Source organism: Scyliorhinus canicula, chromosome 16 (assembly GCF_902713615.1).
Source record: "Scyliorhinus canicula chromosome 16, sScyCan1.1, whole genome shotgun sequence".
NCBI lineage: Eukaryota > Metazoa > Chordata > Chondrichthyes > Carcharhiniformes > Scyliorhinidae > Scyliorhinus > Scyliorhinus canicula.
Window position 1 is genome coordinate 134824075 of NC_052161.1, and position 20454 is coordinate 134844528.

At 48.4% G+C, this 20454-nt stretch overlaps 1 protein-coding gene across 12 annotated transcripts in view; it reads right to left on the reverse strand.

Moving 5' to 3' along the window:
- Nucleotides 1-20454, reverse strand: part of klhl17 (kelch-like family member 17) — an 82141-nt gene that overhangs the window by 26693 nt on the left and 34994 nt on the right. For 7 of the 12 annotated variants that reach the window (XM_038822011.1, XM_038822013.1, XM_038822015.1 and 4 more), the window contains 6 exons: nt 18546-18662; nt 12757-13018; nt 8813-8899; nt 8611-8732; nt 3361-3582; nt 1361-1477 (listed from right to left, as the gene is read on the reverse strand). In XM_038822011.1, the coding sequence (XP_038677939.1) occupies nt 1361-1477; nt 3361-3582; nt 8611-8732; nt 8813-8899; nt 12757-13018; nt 18546-18554 (819 nt within the window). In that variant the 5' untranslated portion in view covers nt 18555-18662. The remainder of the gene's footprint in view (nt 1-1360; nt 1478-3360; nt 3583-8610; nt 8733-8812; nt 8900-12756; nt 13019-18545; nt 18663-20454) is intronic. The other 5 variants (XM_038822019.1, XM_038822017.1, XM_038822018.1 and 2 more) reach the window with 2 other exon arrangements.

Genomic DNA, 20454 nt, shown 5'->3' on the forward strand with positions numbered 1-20454 from the left:
GTTGGTTTACAGGTGCAACAGGTGATTAAGAAGGCAAATGGAATTTTGTCCTTCATTGCTAGAGGGATGGAGTTTAAGACTAGGGAGGTTATGCTGCAATTGTATAAGGTGTTAGTGAGGCCACACCTAGAGTATTGTGTTCAGTTTTGGTCTCCTTCAAACTGAGTGCCGTGAGGCGGTTGTGCTAACCACTAGGCCACCGTGCTGCCCACGGAAGCTAGGATTGTTGCCCTTACGGCAGAGAAGGGTCAGGGGAAAGTTGATGGTGCTGTTCAAATTATGAGGGGAGAATTGTTTCCAATTCCAATTTCTCAAGTAGAGAAAGGACGTACTGGCACTGGAGGGTGTGCAGAGGAGATTCACTATGGGTTGGATTACGAGGAGAGGTTGAGCAGACTGGGACTGTACTCGTTGGAATTTAGAAGGATGAGGGGGGATCTTATAGAAACATATAAAATTATGAAGGGAATAGACAGGATAGATGCGGGCAGGTTGTTTCCACTGGCGGGTGAAAGCAGAACTAGGAGCATAGCCTCAAAATAAGGGGAAGTAGATTTAGGACTGAGTTTAGGAGGAACTTCTTCCCCCAAAGGGTTGTGAATCTATGGAATTCCTTGCCCAGTGAAGCAGTTGAGGCTCCTTCATTAAATGTTTTTAAGGTAAAGAAAAATAGTTTTTTGAAGAATAAAGGGATTAAGGGTTATGGTGTTCGGGCCGGAAAGTGGAGCTGAGTCCACAAAAGATCAGCCATGGTCTCATTAAATGGCGGAGCAGGCTCGAGGGGCCAGATGGCCTACTCCTGCTCCTAGTTCTTATGTAAGCATGTCTTTCAGGACTTGCGGGAGGAAACCGGAGCACCCGGAGGAAACCCACGCAGACACGGGGAGAACATGCGCACTCAGCACAGACATGGCCCAAACGGGAATTGAACCAAGGACCATGGTGCTGGGAAGCTACAGTGCTAACCACCGTGCCACCTACATACAACAGGGGAAATAAGAGTTTTTTGTTTTTGTTTAACACGGTGAGCAATGATGATCTGGGATGTATTATCCGGAAGTGATGGAAGCAGATTCAGTAATTACTTTCAGAAGGAAATTGGATAAATATTTGAGAAGGAGAAATTGGCAGCACGACGGGGAAAGAGTGAGGTTGTGGGACCAATTGGATAGCTCTTTCAGAGAGTTGCCACATGCATGACGAGGCCTCCTGTTGTGTTGTATGGTTCCATAGGCAGACCAAAGTCCAATCTCCCCAGCTTGCGGCTATTGCAGCTTTTAAAAATGATTAATAAAAGGTACACGTGGAAAATACAAGAAATATTTACTGACGAGGATAATCATGCGGCTTGGTGCCTTACTCTGGGTATATGCTGGCGTCTGCCGTCCACATCGTGTTTGACCCAGCTCAGGACGGATCTGTACACCTCTTCTTCTGAAGGAACATTCAGATTGTCACTGGAGATAAGATCTAGCACCTGAAATCAGGGAAAACGAGCCCGGAATGATTATTCGTTTCCTTGTGGACATTGTCTCCCCCAAATTTCCTTGCTCCTGGACTTGTTGATTCCTTGCTGGAGTTTCAGAGAGGTGGTTGCTCTCTGGGTCTTTCTGCAGTTATTCATCTCTCACTTTGATGGGAGCATATTTTACACTGAACATCGGTGCAATTATCTAGGCTGATTGTCCAGTGCCGCGCTGTCAAGAGGTGCTATCTTTCGGATGAGAAATTAAACCAAAGCCCCAACTCTCACCCGGATGTACAAATTTCCACGGCACTATTTCATCGAATCAGAGAACCCCTACAGTGCAGAATGAGGCCATTCAGCCCATCGAGTATGCACCAACCCTTCGAAAGAGCTCCCCACCTCGGCCCACTCCGTATCCCCGCAACCCCACCTGCACATTTATGGACACCGAGGGGCAATGTTATCATGGCCAATCCACCTAACCTGCATCTCTTTGGACTCTGGACTATGAGGAGAGGTTGAGTAGACTGGGACTGTACTCGTTGGAATTTAGAATGATGAGGGGGGATCTTATAGAAACATTTAAAATTATGAAGGGAATAGATAGGATAGATGCGGGCAGGTTGTTTCCACTGGCGGGTGACAGCAGAACTAGGGGGCATAGCCTCAAAATAAGGGGAAGTAGATTTAGGACTGAGTTTAGGAGGAACTTCTTCACCCAAAGGGTTGTGAATCTATGGAATTCCTTGCCCAGTGAAGCAGTTGAGGCTCCTTCATTACATGTTTTTAAGGTAAAGATAGATAGTTTTTTGAAGAATAAAGGGATTAAGGGTTATGGTGTTCGGGCCGGAAAGTGGAGCTGAGTCCACAAAAGATCAGCCATGATCTAATTGAATGGCGGAGCAGGCTCGAGGGGCCAGATGGCCTACTCCTGCTCCTAGTTCTTATGTTCTTATGTTCTAAACCAGAGCACCCGGAGGAAACCCACGCAGACATGGGGAGAACTTGCAGATTCCACACAGTCACCCAAGGTCGGAATTCAACCTGGGTCCCTGGCAGCAGTACTAACCACTGTGCCACCATGCCCCCTGTCCTGGGTAAAACAGGGGAGTTACCCACAGTGTTTTGGCCAATATTTTATCCCTTAATTGGCATCACAAAAGCAGATGAAATGGTGGTTACGACACTGCTGTTTGTGAAAATGCACAAAATGGCTGCCATGTTTCCTAATGTACTTTGGGACATCCTGAAAAGCACTTTATAAATACAGGTCTTTTTTTCTTTTAGCGGATGTGTGCGCAAACGAACATATTCCCAAGAGGGTTATTATAAAACTATCAAGAGTGGGATATTTGATCTCCCACTGCACCCAGCACACTGATTCTCGCAGGTTACAGCTAACTGTACAGCCCTTATTAATGTCTCAGGCGCAATGTGTTAAATTAGGAGAGACCAGGGACCTTCTTAGTCAGACGGTGGCTTTTCCGTTTGCCAGTTTCGAATCCACTTCAGCTCCTTTGTCACTGAAATCCTTACACCTCCAGGCTCGACTGTTTCAGCTTGCCTCCCAGCGGAGACCCTTCCTAAACTCTGACTTATCCAAAACAGCGATCCTAGGCACCAACTAGTGGCAGCTGGCGTTGCAAAGCTGTTGGAACAGCCTGCTTAGAACCCGTTAAGCCATACAATGTGACTGGCAACGCAGGCATCCTCTTGCCACCTGGCACAATGTAAAGACTGGTGAGGGTCTAGTCTCACGTCGGAGGTGCGTTGCCAGCGCTGTGAGGCACCATCAAACCGTTGCACTGCACCAGAAAACACACGCCCGAGGGAAATAGCAGGGCAGGCTGTGGCACGGTGTGCAGGACCGAGCCCCGTTACTAAATCAATACCTGTTTAAGGGGCAGCAGCATAAATTCCTCAGTCTTGGACACTTCCACAAAGTGCTGGAGCACATACTTGTGTGCAGATTTGAGCAGGTCGCTGCAGGAATGTGTATCAGCAAATCCTCGGATTCCAAGACAATTAGACGGGTCGAGTTGGCTGAGCAGGAACTTGCAACAGGCGTCCCGGACCCCATTCAGCTGGAGCAGGCTTGCTGCAGGAAGCAGGGTCTGTGGGAAAAATAACATTGCTTCAAATATTAAAATAAAAATATGCACTGTTACAAATTACAAATGCAAAAGGTTTCAGAAGATTGTTAGGTTTTGGTTTTGGGATTGTCTGACTTGGGGTAAAATGGAGACATGAACAGGGGTCGTAGAATCATAGAATTTAAAGTGCAAACGGAGGCCATTCGGCCCATCGAGTCTGCACCGGTCTTGGAAAGAGCACCCTACCCAAGCCCACACACCCCCACCGTATCCCCATAACCCAGTAACCCCACCCAACACTAAGGGCAATTTTGGTCACTAAGGGCAATTTATCATGGCCAATCCACCTAACCTGCACATCTTTGGACTGTGGGAGAAACCGGAGCACCCGGAGGAAACCCGCGCAGATACGGGGAAAACGTGCAGACTCCGCACAGACAGTGACCCAAGCTGGGAATCGAACCTGGGACCCTGGAGCTGTGAAGCAACTGAGCTAACCACTGTGCTACCATGCTGCCATTCTGCTGACAGCAAGTCTTCATGGGGCAGGCGTTAAAGGTTAAAGAGGCAGGGTCAGGGGGGCGACAGGGCGTTTGTTTTACTGGGAACAAAGGGCAAGATGTGCATGCCTACAGGCAATGATCGAAGCAGCTGTGCAGACACTGTAGAGGACCCAAAATTTAGAGTACCCAATTCATTTTCTTCCAATTAAGGGGCAATTTAGCATGGCCAATCCACCTAGCTTGCACATTTTTGGGTTGTGGGGGCGAAACCCACGCAAACACGGGGAGAACGAGCAAACTCCACACGGACAGTGACCCAGAGCCGGGATCGAACCTGGGATCTCGGCGCCGTGAGGCAGCAATGCTAACCCACTGCGCCACTGTGCTGCCCTGTGACACTGTAGACCTGATGTGGAGATGCCGGCGTTGGACTGGGGTGAGCACAGCAAGAAGTCTCACAACACTATGTTAAAGTCCAACAAGTTTGTTTTGAATCACTAGCTTTCGGAGCACTGCTCCTTCCTCAGGTGAATTCACCGGAGGATGGAACAGTGCTCCGAAAGCTAGTAAATCGTTGGTAAATCTCTTCTGTACTGTTTTCAGTGATATCACATTCCTCCTATAAATGTGAATTCCAGAACTGCACACAATACTCTAGCTGTGGCCTGACCAACGTTTAATACAGTTCCAGCATAACCTCCTGCTCTTAAACTCTATGCCTCGGCTAATAAAGACAAGTATACCATATGCTTTCTTAACCACTGTATCCCCCTGCCTTGTTACCTTAAGAGACCAGTGTACGTGCACACCAAGGTCCCTCTGATCCTCAGTGATTCCCAGGGTCCTGCCGTTTATCATGTATTCCCTTGTCTTGTTTGTTTGCCCAAGTGTATCACCTCACACTGAACCGGATTGAATTCCATTTACCACTAATCAGCCCGTCTATATCCTCCTGTAATCCAAGACTATTCTCCTAATACCACCCTGTCAATTTTCATATCATCCGCAAATTTACTGATCAATCCTTCTACATCCATGTCTAAATAATTTATAGAAACCACAAACAGCAAGGGTTCCAACGCTGATCCCTGCGGGACCCCACTGAACACAGGCTTCCAGTCAGAAAAACACTCTCACCTATCACCCTCTGCTTTCTGTCACTCAGCCAATTCTGGATCCAATTAGCCAAATTTCCTTGGATCCCATGGACTTATATCTTCGCTATCAATCTCCCATTTGATGTGGGACCTTATCAAAAGCCTTGTTGAAATCCAAGTCGACTACGTCAAATGCATTGCCCCCATCAACACATCTGTTCAATTTTTCAAAAAACTCAAATCAATTTGGTCAGACATGACCTCCCCTTAACAAAACCATGCTGATTGTTCTTGATTAATCCCTGTCTCTCCAAACGCAGGTGAATTCTCTCTCAAAATTGCTTCCAGTAGTTTCCCCACCGCTGACGTTAGACTGACTGGCCTGTAGTTTCTTGGTTTATTCCCTCCTGAATAATGATGCCTCATTGGCTACCCTCCAGTCCTCTGGCACCTCTCCTGTGGCCAGAGGGGAATTGACAATTATTGGTAGCGTCCCTGCCTCATTCAACAGCCTGGGATACATGTCATCCGGCCCTGGAGATTTATCTACTTTTAATGCCTGCCAGACCAATCAGAACCTCCTCTTTGTCTGTGCTGATTTATTTAATTTTATCACAGTCCTTCTCCCCGATTTCTATACACTCACATTGTTTCAGTGTTTGCTTGTGAGAGGGACAATGTATTCATTTAAAATCCTATCTCCATCCTCCAGCTCCACACACAAATTATCACTGTGGTCTTTAACGGGCCCTACTCTTTTCTTAGTTATTCTTTCATCCTTAATGTATTTGTAAAACAACTTTGGATTTATTTACCAGCCAGTATGCTTTCATGTACCCTTTTTGCTTTCCTATTTTCCTTTTAAGTTCCCTCTTGCAAATTCTAAATGCCCATAGGGCTTCTGCTGTTTTGAGCCTTCGATATCTGCCATCTGCCTTTAGTCTCCCTTTTTCTCTTTATCCAATGCTGAATATCCCTCACTATCCAGGGCTCACTGGATTTGTCAGTCACACTGTTTTTCTCCGTTGGAACATGTGGCCCTATACTTTCCCTGTTTCCTTCTTGAATGCATTTCATTGTTCAGTCACAGATTTACCTAAAACAAAAGTGTCTAACACCAGTCCACTTTGGCCAAATCCTTTTCCATAACCATCTCGAATCTACCAGAGTTATGATCGCTGTCTGCAAAATGCTCCCCCACTGATACTTCAACCGCTGGCTTTGTTACATAAAATTAAGTCCAGGACCACACCCTCTTTTGTAGGACCTTCAACGTACTGGCTACTGGATGCGTTGTAAGAATTCCGCTCCCTCTAAACCTTTCACACTATGACTAACTCAGCCAATGTTGGGGAAGTTGAAATCCCCCATTATCACCACTCCATTACTTTTACACTTCTCGGAAATCTGCCTACACATCTACTCTTCTATTTCTCTTGAACTGTTCTATAGAACATTCCCAGCAATGTGATTGCTCCTTTTTGGTTTTTAAGCTCTACCCATACGGCTTCACTTGAAGAAACGTCTGAGATGTCATCTCTCCTTACTTCTGGAATTGATTCCCTGATCAAAATTGTGACACCGCCTCTTTTACCTCCTTCCCTGTCTCACCTGAAGATCATGTATCCTGGAATATTGAGCTGCCAATCCTACCCCTCTCTTAACCATGTCTCAGTGACAGTAATTACATCATACCCCCCCCCCCCATTTAATATGTGCCCTCAACTCATCTGCCTCGTTCATCAGACTCCTTGCATTAAAATAAATACCATCCAATCTTGCCAAACTCTCTCGTGATTTAACAGGTCCATAACTTCTATGCCTTCCTGACTCACTTGCCGTCTCTTCTAATTTTGGCCGTGCATCTTTCCCTGCTGAGTCTTCTCTCAGTATCCCATCCACCCCTGCCAAGTTAGTTTAAACCTTCCCCAGCAGCGCTAATAAACCTCCCTGCAAGGATGTTGGTTCCATTTCGGTTTAGGTGCAACCCATCCACCTTGTACAGATTCCACCATCCCCCAAAATGGTTGCAATGTCCCAGAAATCTAAAGCCCTCCCTCCTGCGCCATCTCTCCAGCCACATATTTATCTGGACTAACCTCCTATTTTTATACTCACTAGCACATAGCACTGGAAGTAATCCAGAGATGACTAACTTCTGCATCCCAGGAAGGTGTTGGGAGTGTCAGGTTTCATAAACAGGGTATGTTTTAAATTGTCTGCTCAGGTTCAAGAAAGAATGAAGTTAGAAGTCTACAGGAAAGCTCATTGGCATTTCTACTTGGACACATAGCCTATGCGATTCACATTTCCAAGGAGATAGGTTTTAAGAGGGGGAAAGGAGTCCAGTGCAAGGCATAGTAGGATTGGTGTACAGAGCGTTTTCTTAAAATGGCACTGATCTCACAGGCAAGGTGCCCAAATCAGGGAGAGGAAGAGAGGGGGAGAGAGAGTGAAAAAAATGAGGTAGCAAGTCTCTAAGGTTCACCATGCAAGAATGTGGGTGGGAGCTCATGATTGGATGGAAGAGATTGAGTCATGAGGACTTAAATAAGATTGGAAGATTTGCCTAGCTTTGGCTAGAGAGAGGGGAATCTCCAGGGCAATTCAAACCCCAAAAGCCAGCCTGGGGATTAGAAGTTATCCAGTTGGAAAAAGGAAAAGATGGTAAAGCATATCCTTGAGACCCAACAATCACTTTGGACTGATTCTGGGAGAACGGTATGTCTAAATTAAGGAACAGAATAACGTATGGCTGCAGAGAGGGTTCCAAATCATGATGGCGGGGAAGGGAACCTGCAGTTGGTGGTGTTCGCAATGTGTCTGCTGTCCTTGCCCTTCTATGTGTTAGAGATCACGGCTTTGGAATGAAACGCTGTCGAAGAAGTCATGACAAGTTTCTGCAGTACAACTGAGGAGTGGGGGAATGTTTAAGGTTAATGGTGGGGTCCTCAATCAAACAGGCTGATGTGCCTTATATGGTTTGGACCACGGAAGTAAGAAGCTGAGGAGCCAAATGGTCCTTCGGAAATGCAAAGCGAGAATCGACGAGTAGGTTATTGATGTGTGAGTACCACTTGAAAGCACTGTCAAGATCCCTTCCATCACTTTGCTGGTGAAAATAGGGTGATGGGGTGGTAATTAATTGGATTGGATTTGTTCTGCTTTCTGTAGACGGCATAAACCTCGGTAACTTTCCACTTTGCCAGTGGCTTAGCTGTACAGGGAAAGCTTGGCTAGAGACGTGGCTGGATCTATAGGGGCAGTAGGTGAACGAGAATTGTGTGTTCGGACATGAGCAGCTGAGTTTTGATGAACTATTCCCCCCCCCCCCCCCAACTTACCAAGTCAACATTCTATGAATTATAAAAATACATAAATGGGAGTCAAGTCAATCCATACAGAAAACATGACAATTTGCGGAAGAAACTGAGCGAAGGCCACCCTACCTGCACGTTTCCTTCCCCCACCACAATCTCGGCAGTATAGGCATATTGTACGAGCTGCTCTAAGGCCTGAGGGTCAATATCATGTAGCGTCACATGTGTTTGTCGACTCTCGCTCATCTCATCTGTAAGCAAGACAAAAAGAAAATACAGAAAAATAGTTTATGGCATCACAAGCAATCCCGAAAGATCACATTGCTTTTACCTTTTGGTGTCGGTGGTGGTGATGATGGATGGGAGGGAGTCCTTGGGGTTACCTCCAACCCAGGCACTTCATCTACAAGGTGGAACGCTGCATAGACAAACAATTTATTCTCACAAATTGAAGGTCTCACCGATACAAACCCAAACGTAATCTTAAAAAACACATGGGAGCGGGCAGAACCTCAAGGGTTATTATTAAACTAATGTTCCTGAACTTCATACCTTGTACCCAGACCCTGGGTTCTATCGCTAACACTTACTGTAGCACACTTGCATATGGGACTATTTTGTCAACCCAATTATTTTTTTCCAATTTAAGGGGCAATTTAGCGTGGCCAATCCACCTAGCCTTTGGGTTGCGGGCGTGAAACTCATGCAGACACGGGGAGAACGTGCAAACTCCACACAGACAGTGACTTGGGGCCGGGATCGAAACCGGGTCCTCAGCACCGTAGGCAGCAGTGCTAACCGCTGTGCCGCCGAGCTGCCCTCTCAACTGAGTATTACATAGAATTCACATCATCAGCACAAGCCATTGGATGCTACTGGTCCATACTGGGTTCCCGCTCCACATTTGCCTCCTCCCAACTTATTTCATCCAACCTTGACATGGTGGCATAGCGGTTTTGTGACTGGACTCCTAGATTAATGATCGAGACACGCAATTTCAAATACCGCCTTGGCAGTTCAAATTCAGCAAACTAAATCAATCTAAAATAAGGAGTCAGCATCGGTAACAATTTAAAAATAAATTTAGAGTACCCAATTCATTTTTTCCAATCAAGGGGCAATTTAGCGTGGCCAATCCACCTAGCCTGCACATCTTTGGGTTGTGGGGGTGAAACCCACGCAGACACGGGGAGAATGTGCAAACTCCACACGGACAGTGTCCCAGAGCCGGGATCGCACCTGGGACCTCGGCGCCGTGAGGCAGCAGGGCTAACCACTGCGCCAGACATCGGTAACGATGGCTATGAAACTATCAGATTGTCACAAAACATTTAGGGAAGAAAATCTGCCATTCTAACCTGTCTGGTTTACATGTGACTCCAGGCCCACAACAATGTGGTTTACTCTTAACTGTCCCTCTGAAGTAGTCTAACAAGCCACCACCATCGGCATCATCTCAAGAGCTCTCAGGGCTGGTCAATAAACGATGGCCTTGCCTGCACTATTCAAGTCTCCTTTCCCTGTTCCCCTGGTGGGGCTTGAACTTATGTCATTGGATCATCTGGATTACTGGTCAACTAATATGACCCACTCTGTTGCTGCTCCATAGCACAGTAGCATTCTGAACCACTGCAAATTGTTATTGATATTTAAACTGGTCAAGCAATCAGACTGTAACCCTAGAAGGAGACCAATAATATCCCAGCTTATCGTTTACAAACTTCAAGTTCTTTCACAGTCTTCTGGAGACGATTGTGGATGGGTGGCATTAGGTTTGACTGGAAAGCACTTTAGGCTTGGTGGGGGTGGTGGGGGCAGGGACAAGGTGAGCTTCTAAACTACTGGATGCCGTCATTTTGTGAGCTATTTTAATTCCCGGGCTTCAGATACATCCCACGGTCAGCTACCTGCCCGAACCAGGCAGGAAGACATGGCAAAAGGACTTTGAACAGGCCAACACTGAGGCTCAGGGGCTGCCCGCTGGTACCAATGAGGTGGGTGGATGGGAAAGAGACGATCGTAGCCATTTCGTACACAAGAGAGGGCAATGAGGAAACCCAAATTTTCCTCATGGTGCCTTGAGCAAGGAAAGTTTTGACTTTTTAGTCACTTTGAGCCAAGTGAGCATTTTAACTAACTAAAGGAATGGAATGTGCATTCTGTGGTGAGCAAAATATTGTAAGGATTCTGAGATATAGGATCTTTGATTATTTAGAAAAACATAGTTTGATTAAAGATAGTCAGCGTGGCTTTGTGAGGGGCAGATCATGCCTCACAACCCTCATTGAATTCTTTGAGGATGTGACAATACACATTGATGAAGGTCGGGCAGTGGATGTGGTGTGTATGGATTTCAGGAAGGCATTTGATCAGGTTCCCCATGGTAGGCCCTTTCAGAAAGTTAGGGGGCATGGGATACAGGGAAATTTGGATGTCTGGATACAGAATTGGCTGGCCGAAAGAAGACAGCGAGTGGTAGTGGATGGAAAATATTCCGCCTGGAGGTCGGTGACCAGTGGTGTCCCGCAAGGATCTGTTCTGGGACCTCTGCTCTTTGTGGGTTTTATAAATGACTTGGATGAGGAAGTGGAAGGGTGGGTTAGTAAGTTTGCCGATGACACGAAGCTTGGGGGAGTTATAGATAGTGTTGAGGGTTGTTGCAGGTTACAACAGGACATTGACAGGATGCAGAGCTGGGCTGAGAAGTGGCAGATGGAGTTCAACCTAGATAAATGTGAAGTGATTCATTTTGGAAGATCGAATTTCAATGCTCAACACAGGGTTAAAGGCAGGATTCTTGGAAGTGTGGAGGAACAGAGGGATCTTGGGGTCCACGTACATAGATCCCTCAAAGTTGTCACCCAAGTTGATAGGGATGTTAAGAAGGCGTATGGCGTGTTGGCTTTCATTAACAGGGGGATTGAGTTTAAGAGTTGCGAGGTTTTGCTGCAGCTTTATAAAACCCTAGTTAGACCACATTTGGAATATTGTGTCCAGTTCTGGTCGCCTCTATAGGAAGGATGTGGATGCTTTGGAGAGGGTACAGAGGAGATTTACCAGGATGCTGCTTGGACTGAAGGGCATGTTTTATGAAGAAAGGTTGAGGGAGCTAGGACTTTTCTCACTGGAGTGAAGAAGGCAGGGAGGTGACTTGATAGAGGTGTACAAGGTAATGAGAGGCATGGATAGAGTGGATAGCCAGAGACTTTTCCCCAGGGCGGAAATGGCTGTCACGGGGGGGAACATAATTTTAAGGTGATTGGAGGAAGGTATAGGGGAGATGTCAGAGGTAGGTTCTTTACACAGAGTTGTGGGTGTGGGGAATGCACTGTCAGCAGAGGTGGTGGAGTCAGAGTCATTAGGGACATTTAAGTGACTCTTAGACAGGCACATGGACAGCAGTAAATTGAAGGGGTATAGATTAGGTTGATCTTAGATTAGGATAAATGGTCGGCACAACATCGTGGGCTGAAGGGCCTGTACTGTGCTGTACTGTTCTATGTTCTAAAGAAATGGAATGCCCGTTATAATGGAACAGGGGGAAGATGGAGCGCCAATACGGTGCTAATTCTAAATGTTCAACTGCTGCATTCTACCCCCCCTATATTTACATCATTCAACAACTTTTACCAATTTCCAACTCTATTTTTAGCATCAATTCTCATTCTCAGCCAATCTTCCCTTTCTAGTTGGGGGTCAGAACCTTTAACCTTTAAAAAAAAAATCATTCACGGGCTATTCATTCGGGCAGCACGGTAGCACAGTGGTTAGCACAGTTGCTTCACAGCTCCAGGGTCCCAAGTTCGATTCCCTGCTGGGTCACTGTCTGTGCGGAGTCTGCACATTCTCCTCGTGCCTGCGTGGGTTTCCTCCGGGTGCTCCGGTTTCCTCCCACAGTCCAAAGATGTGCAGGTTAGGTGGATTGGCCATGCTAAATTGCCCCTTAGTGTCCAAAAATAGTTGGGTGGGGTTACTGGGTTACGGGGATAGAGTGGAGGTATGGGCTTGGGTAGGGTGCTCTTTCCAAGGACCGGTGCAGACTTGATGGGCCGAATGGCCTCCTTCTGCACTGTAAATTCTATGATATGGGCCTTACTGGCAAGGCGAGCGTTTTCTGCCCATCCTCGATTGACCCCGAGACATATACGGACAAACCAGCCTTGGTTTTGCTGTTTTAACCTCCTCCTTCAGGGTTTTCACCATTTGCAATCTTTTCTTTTTGCGTTTTATCTCATTATCAAGGGTTAACCGAAGAGGGAAAGGCTTGGTACTTACTGGTAAACATAGCATGGAAGTAAGGGCTACATGAGGCTAGCACCAGTTTGTGGGCCTTGATTTCCTTGTTGGCCACATGCAGGACGATATCGCACAGCAGGCCTCGCTGCCTCATTCGGTTCATCGACACAAAAGCGTCGTGGTAATGCCGCTTGGAATTGTGGGAGATGCTGTGACCATCCCGGTTCAGCAGCTGCATTCCACCCTCCATTGTGGGACTCCTCTCCGAGGTGCCTTCTTTTGCAGGTTTCACTCTCTGTGACTACAAATAAAAAGATGCATTACTTCAGAAAATCCCCCCCCAAAAAAATCCTAGAAGCAGTGGGGAACATAGTAGGATAAGAAATGGGAGCATTCCTATCATTAGACTACATGATCCTTTGGGTCTGCTCTGCCATTCCATAGGACGATGGCAGATCTTCTGCTTCAACCCCACTTTCTCGCTCGCTCCTTATATCCCTCGAATCCCTGACTGACCAAAATCTGTCCCGGCCTTGAACGCGTTCAACAACGGAACATCCTCAACCTTCCTTGGTAGAGAACTCCGAAGATTCACAACCTTCTTGAACAAAGAAATTTCACCTCGTTTCAGGTCCAAGAGGAGTCAGACATCCATGTACATTGATCATTAAAATGTCCGGGAGAGGTACAAATATAAAACCTAATGAAAGCTAGTCTTTATATATTGAGCCCAAGGAGGTAAGAAATAAAGAGTCGGCTGAACAAAGCCCTGGTTTGACCATACCTGGAGGCCAGTTCTGGGCATCGCACCTTGGTGGGAATGCAGTGTAGATTTACTAGACAAGGAGGTATTACACAACTCAAGGTTATATTCCCTCGAAATGAAAAGATTGAGGGTGACTTGATCAAAGTTTTCACGATATCAAAACGAGAACAGACTATTTCAGCTGGTTTGAGAGCCCAGTCTAGGCTATACAACCTAAAGCCTAGAGGCAAGCATCTCTCTCCGCAGTGAAATTAGGAAACACTTTGACATACAGAAGAAGCCTGGACCCTTCCAGTAAATAGCAATTAACAAGGGGCTGGCCAATTTTGAAATTGATAGTTCTGCGTTGATGAACGATATGGAGGGATAGTGGATTGAAGGTGGGTCTATATAGTTAGGTCACAGACGGGCAATGACCTCATTGAATGGAGGAACAGTCGTGAGGGAATACTCCTGTTCTGAAATCCCAATGGGTTCATGGCGATGTTCGCCTTACAGGTCTCCCATCTCACAAATCGCGTGATTCAATACGTCATTAGTGGGTGTTGGGGTGGGGTGAGAGGTGCACTTAAAAACTGAGGGGAAATGTTTGGCAAGGGAATGTGTTGCTGCTCCAATGTTGACATTAATCGAGCTACGCACGTGACCGTTCAGAGACTGAACGAGAAAGACCAACAACGCACCCCATGTCAAGTCAAGTTATACCATGCATTGGATCCGAAAATGGAATTATCTGGAAAGCACGTCATCATTCCGACAATCTATGTGCAGCAATTGGTTGTGCTGAACCTCTAGCAATGATCTGAGGGAGGGGAGGAGAACCCAGCTGATTTGACCGCACTGATTTCAGGGATTAGCCATTTGGTGAAGGTAAAGAATTCTGTTTGCGTGGTGTCATTCTCATAGCTACAGCCATCATCAATATTTAACAGGGACCCTTCCTACAAGTCAGGCACAAGAACTTGCAGGCTCCAGTAATCTCTCAGGTGGGAGAGGCTGCTGTATATTCTCTAACCACATCTAAATATAGAGGCCAAACTCTCTGTGGTGCCATTTTCTTGAATAACCATCAATAACGTTTCTTCGACTATGGAACTGTGCCAGGAGCAAGGCTGCAGCGAGGCAGTGAAGTGCAAACACAGCACAAAGATTTTAAAAAGGGATATGTAGAGAATAAAAATGGACAGAAAAAAAAAAAGAGAAAAGAGGAATGGGACAAAGCTCATCTGGAGCATAATCTGGTTGGGCTGAATTACCTCTCAATAGATGTTTGATGGGCAAGGGAGTCAGGGCTATGAGAGGCAGGCAGGAAAGTGGAGTTAAGATCACAACCTGATCTAATCGAATGGCGGAGCAAGCTCCAAAGGGCTGAATGGCCTATTCCTGCTCCCAAGTCATAGAACATAGAACATTACAGCGCAGTACGGGCCCTTCGGCCCTCGATGTTGCGCCGACCTGTGAAACCATCTGAAGCCTATCTGACCTACACTATGCCATTTACATCCATATGTCTATCCAGTGACCACTTAAATGCCCTTAAAGTTGGCGAGTCTACTATTGTTGCAGGCAGGGCGTTCCACACCCCTACTACTCTCTGAGTAAAGAAACTGCCTCTGACATCTGTCCTATATCTACCACCCCTCAATTTAAAGCTGTGTCCCCTCGTGTTTGTCATCCCCATCCGGGGAAAAAGACTCGCACTGTCCACCCTATCTAACCCTCTGACTATCTTATATGTCTCTATTAAGTCACCTCTCAGACTTCTTCTCTCTAACGAAAACAACTTCAAGTCCCTGAGCCTTTCCTCGTAAGACCTTCCCTCCATACCAGGCAGCATCCTAGTAAATCTCCTCTGAACCCTTTCCAAAGCTTCCACATCCTTCCTATAATGTGGTGACCAGAACTGCACGCAGTACTCCAGGAGCGGCCGCACCAGAGTTATGTACAGCTGCAGCATGACCTCGTGGCTCCGAAACTCAATCCCCCTACTGATAAAGGCGAGCACACCATAAGCCTTCTTAACAGCCCAATTAACCTGGGTGGCAACTTTCAGGGATTTATGTACTTGGATGCCGAGATCCCTCTGTTCATCTGCACTACCGAGAATCTTGCCATTAGCCCAGTACTCTGCATTCCTGTTACTCCTTCCAAAGTGAACCACCTCACACTTTTCCGCATTAAACTCCATCTGCCACCTCTCAGCCCAGCTCTGCAGCTTATCTATGTCCCTCTGTAACCTATAACATCCTTCAGCACTATCCACAACTCCACCGACCTTCGTGTCATCTGCAAATTTACTAACCCATCCTTCTACACCCTCTTCCAGGTCATTTAAAAAAATGACAAACAGCAGTGGCCCCAAAACAGATCCTTGCGGTACACCACTAGTAACTGAACTCCAGGATGAACATTTGCCATCAACCACCACCCTCTGTCTTCTTTCAGCTAGACGATTACTGATCCAAACCGCTAAATCACCTTCAATCCCATACTTCCGTATTTTCTGCAATAGCCTGCCATGGGGAACCTTATCAAACGCCTTACTGAAATCCATATACACCACATCAACCGCTTTACCCTCATCCACCTGTTTGGTCACCTTCTCAAAAAACTCAACAAGGTTTGTGAGGCATGACCAACGCTTCACAAAACCGTGTTGACTATCGCTAATCAACTTGTTCTTTTCAAGATGATTATACACCCTATCTCTTATAACCTTTTCCAACATTTTACCCACAACCGAAGTAAGGCTCACAGGTCTATAATTACCAGGGTTGTCTCTACTCCCCTTCTTGAATAAGGGGACAACAAGCCCAAGTCCCTGCAATTATGTAATTCTTTGTAAGAGCCCCGATAGTGACATTGACGTATCCAGTACATTAAGCACCTTGGGCTGGATTCTCTGTTTCAGTGGCTAAGTGCCGCTCGAATGGAGAATTTGCGGGAGTTATACGACCAAAAAAAACAGCACTGACCCTCTTAACGATTCCGGCACCAATGAGGGGTTAACAGCGGCGTTGGGTGAAACTCCTACATAGTACATACATAGAACATACAGTGCAGAAGGAGGCCATTCGGTCCATCGAGTCTGTACCGACCCATTTAAGCCCTCACTTCCACCCTAGCCTTGTAACCCAATAACCCCATCTAACCTTTTTTGTTCACTAAGGGCAATTTATCATGGCCAATCCATCTAACCTGCACGCCTTTGGACTGTGGGAGGGAACCGGAGCACCCGGAGGAAACCCACCCAGACACGGGGAGAACGTGCAGACTCCGCACAGACAGTGACCCAGCGGGGCATCGAACCTGGGACCCTGGCGCTGTGAAGCCACAGTGCTGTTTTTTGTGCTACCGTACTTTCCTGGCTCCACATGCCGAAAATGGCCGGGTCCCTGGCCGCGCAAGCGCACGGATGACGACCTGCAGCAATCGCGCCGTACAATATGGTGCTGGCCTTGCGCGGACCCGTCCCGCCATCTGCGACCCCACAGGCCATCCCCCCCATCCCTCATGGAAGCCCCCCAGCCAGCAGCACGGATCCTGTCTGAGTGTGGTGGGGCTGGACACAGTCTGCAACTTCGACGCCGGGTTCCCAACCGCTGAGACCCGCGGGTTCAGGAACGCCGCCCATCCAGGGCAGAACAGCGTGGGAGGGCCTGCCGATGATGCACCAACGACATTGCGCGTGGTGCGATTATGCCATTTCCTCGGGGCGGAGCATGGCTGACTAACATCAAACTGACGCCGGCCCTGATTTGGGCTTCGGAGTTGATTCTCCGCCCGATCACCGATTCCGATATCGGCGTCAGGCAACGGAGAGTCCCAGGTTCGATTCTCTGCTGGGTCAGGAGTCTGCACGTTCCCCCCGTGTCTGCGTGGGTTTCCTCCGGGTGCTCCGGTTTCCTCCCACAGTCCAAAGACGTTCAGGTTAGGTGGATTGCCCATGATAAATTGCCCTTAGTGTCCAAAACCGTTAAGAGGGGTTATTGGGTTACGGGGATAGGGTGGAAGTGAGGACTTAAGTGGGCCGGTGCAGACTCGATGGGCCGAATGGCCCCCTTCTGCACTGTATGTTCTATGTAATCTAGCACCTTGTCCATTTCTTTGCTGAGTTGTCAGTATAAGCACACATGTTGGTGGATTTCACATGTGGGTAAATAACCAAGAAAGCAAACACAAGAAAACAGATCAGTCTGGTGGCAGAAAGATGTGTTACTGGGATGTTAAACGTATTATCAAGGGTGAGAACGTACAGGTGAGCAGCACTGATTAAGAACCTTGAGCAGATATAAAGAAAGACAGGGAACATTATTTTAATAATTTCATGTTACCGTTTTTGATTTTTGTCACAGTGCGCTTTAAGGGGATGTTAATGAGTTACCTTAATTGATTTTTAGAAATAAATTTAGGGCACACAATCTTTTTTCCAATTTAAGGGCCAATTTAGCATGGCCAATCCACCTCGCCTGCACACCTTTAGGTTGAGGGGGCGAAACCCACGCAGACACAGGGAGAATGTTCAAAGTCCACAAGCATACTTTGTTCAATTGATGATACTTAAAAAGAGTAAAGGGTGGCATGTGGCACAGTGGTTTGCACTGCTGCCTATGGCACTGAGGACCCAGGTTCGAATCCCGGCCCTGGTCACTGTCTGTGTGGATTTTACACATTGGAATGCATTATCTCCACCCAAAATGTTACTTCAATCTCAATAAGTTACCATGAAAATTGCGATTTTTTTGTCAGTGTCCCTTTAAGGGGCTGTTAATTAGTTTATTAGTTCACTTGTTCATTTGTGTTCGCCAGTATAAGGAAAGACTGGCTAATGCTCAGAGGACGCAGGCTCAAATCCCACCATGCCCACTGGTAGAGTTTAATTTTTTTAATTACATTGCCTCATTAAGGCAGAGTTCATTTGTTAATTAGTTTATTTGATTTACTCAAAAGCGTATGAAGGAAGATTGCTGGGACACTGGGTGTTGGTAAGAGAAGAGGCATATTTCTGTATTCTGTAAATAATTTATTAATTAAGTAAAAAGACTGGTGTTTAATTTCCTACCTTCACCATCTATCTTTGGAATGGATGATCAGGGATGAGGTGAGGCCTGGGATTGCAGTTAAAGGGCAGGAGTGCATCTGGGGCAACAGGCTGGGATCAACTGGAGAGGAACGCCACCTGTCCGGGAAAGGAAATGTACAGTGACCCACAATGAGGGTTAAAGAATTAAAATTACAAATCATGAAAATGAAAAAAGTTGCACTTTCTAAGCCATGGAAGTATCTTTTGACCCTTGCATTGGTGTTGAGTCGCTTTTCAAGAGGGGGGAGAGAGTGAGAGAGAGAGAGAAAAGGGGGGTGAAAGAGAGAAGGGGGAGAGAGAGAGAGAGAGGGGGCGAGGGGAAGGGAGAGAGGGGGCGAGGGGAAGGGAGAGAGGGGGCGAGGGGAAGGGAGAGAGGGGGCGAGGGGAAGGGAGAGAGGGGGCGAGGGGAAGGGAGAGAGGGGCGAGGGGAAGGGAGAGAGGGGGCGAGGGGAAGGGAGAGAGGGGGCGAGGGGAAGGGAGAGAGGGGGCGAGGGGAAGGGAGAGAGGGGGCGAGGGGAAGGGAGAGAGGGGGCGAGGGGAAGGGAGAGTGGGGGGCGAGGGGAAGGGAGAGTGGGGGGCGAGGGGAAGGGAGAGAGAGGGGGCGAGAGGGAAGGGAGAGAGAGCGAGGGGAAGGGAGAGAGAGCGAGGGGAAGGGAGAGAGAGCGAGGGGAAGGGAGAGAGAGCGAGGGGAAGGGAGAGAGAGCGAGGGGAAGGGAGAGAGGGGGCGAGAGGAAGGGAGAGAGAGGGGGCGAAGGGAAGAGAGAGGGGGCGAGGGGAGAAGAGAGAGGGGGCGAGGGGAGAGAGAGAGAGGGCGAGGGGAAGAGAGAGGGGGCGAGGGGAAGAGAGAGAGGGGGCGAGGGGAAGAGAGAGGGGGCGAGCGGAAGAGAGAGGGGGGCGAGGGAAGAGAGAGGGGGGCGAGCGGAAGAGAGAGGGGGCGAGGGGAGAGAGAGAGGAGGGGGGGGAGAGGAGGAGAGAGAGAGAGAGGGCTGAGGGGGAGAGAGGAGATAGGGGGCAAGGGGAAGAGAGAGAGGGGGCGAGGGGAAGCGAGGAGGGGGCAAGGGGAAGCGAGAGGGGGGCGAGGGGAAGGGAGAGAGGGGGCGAGTGGAAGGGAGAGAGAGGGGCGAGGGGAAGGGAGAGAGGGGGGAGAGAGGAAGGGAGAGAGGGGGCGAGAGGAAGGAGAGAGAGGGGGCGAGGGGAAGAGAGAGAGGGGGCGAGGGGAAGAGAGAGAGGGGGCGAGGGGAAGAGAGAGAGGGGGCGAGGGGAAGAGAGAGAGGGGGCCAGGGGAAGAGAGAGAGGGGGCGAGGGGAAGAGAGAGAGGGGGCGAGGGGAAGAGAGAGAGGGCGAGGGGGGGAAGAGAGGGGGCGAGGGGAAGAGAGAGGGGGCGAGCGGAAGAGAGAGAGGGGGCGAGCGGAAGAGAGAGAGGGGGCGAGCGGAAGAGAGAGAGGGGGCGAGCGGAAGAGAGAGAGGGGGCGAGCGGAAGAGAGAGAGGGGGCGAGAGGAAGAGAGAGAGGGGGCGAGGGGAGAGAGAGAGGGGACGAGGGGAAGAGAGAGGGGCGAGGGGAAGAGAGAGAGGGGGGGAGGGGGAGAGAGAGAGGGCCGAGGGGGGAGAGAGAGAGAGTGGGAGAGAGAGGGGGAGTGGGAGAGAGAGGGGCAGTGTGGGAGAGAGAGGGGAGTCGGGAGGGGAGGAGAGGGGATGTGGGACGAGAGAGGGGGGAGTTGGGAGAGAGGGGGGGGAGTGGGAGAGAGGGGGGAGTGTGTGAGAGAGGGGGAGTGGGAGAGAGGGGGGAGTGGGTGAGAGAGGGGGGGAGGGGGAGAGAGGGGGGAGGGGAGAGAGGGGGGGAGGTGGGAGAGAGGGGGGAGGGGAGAGAGGGAGAGAGGGGGGGGAGGG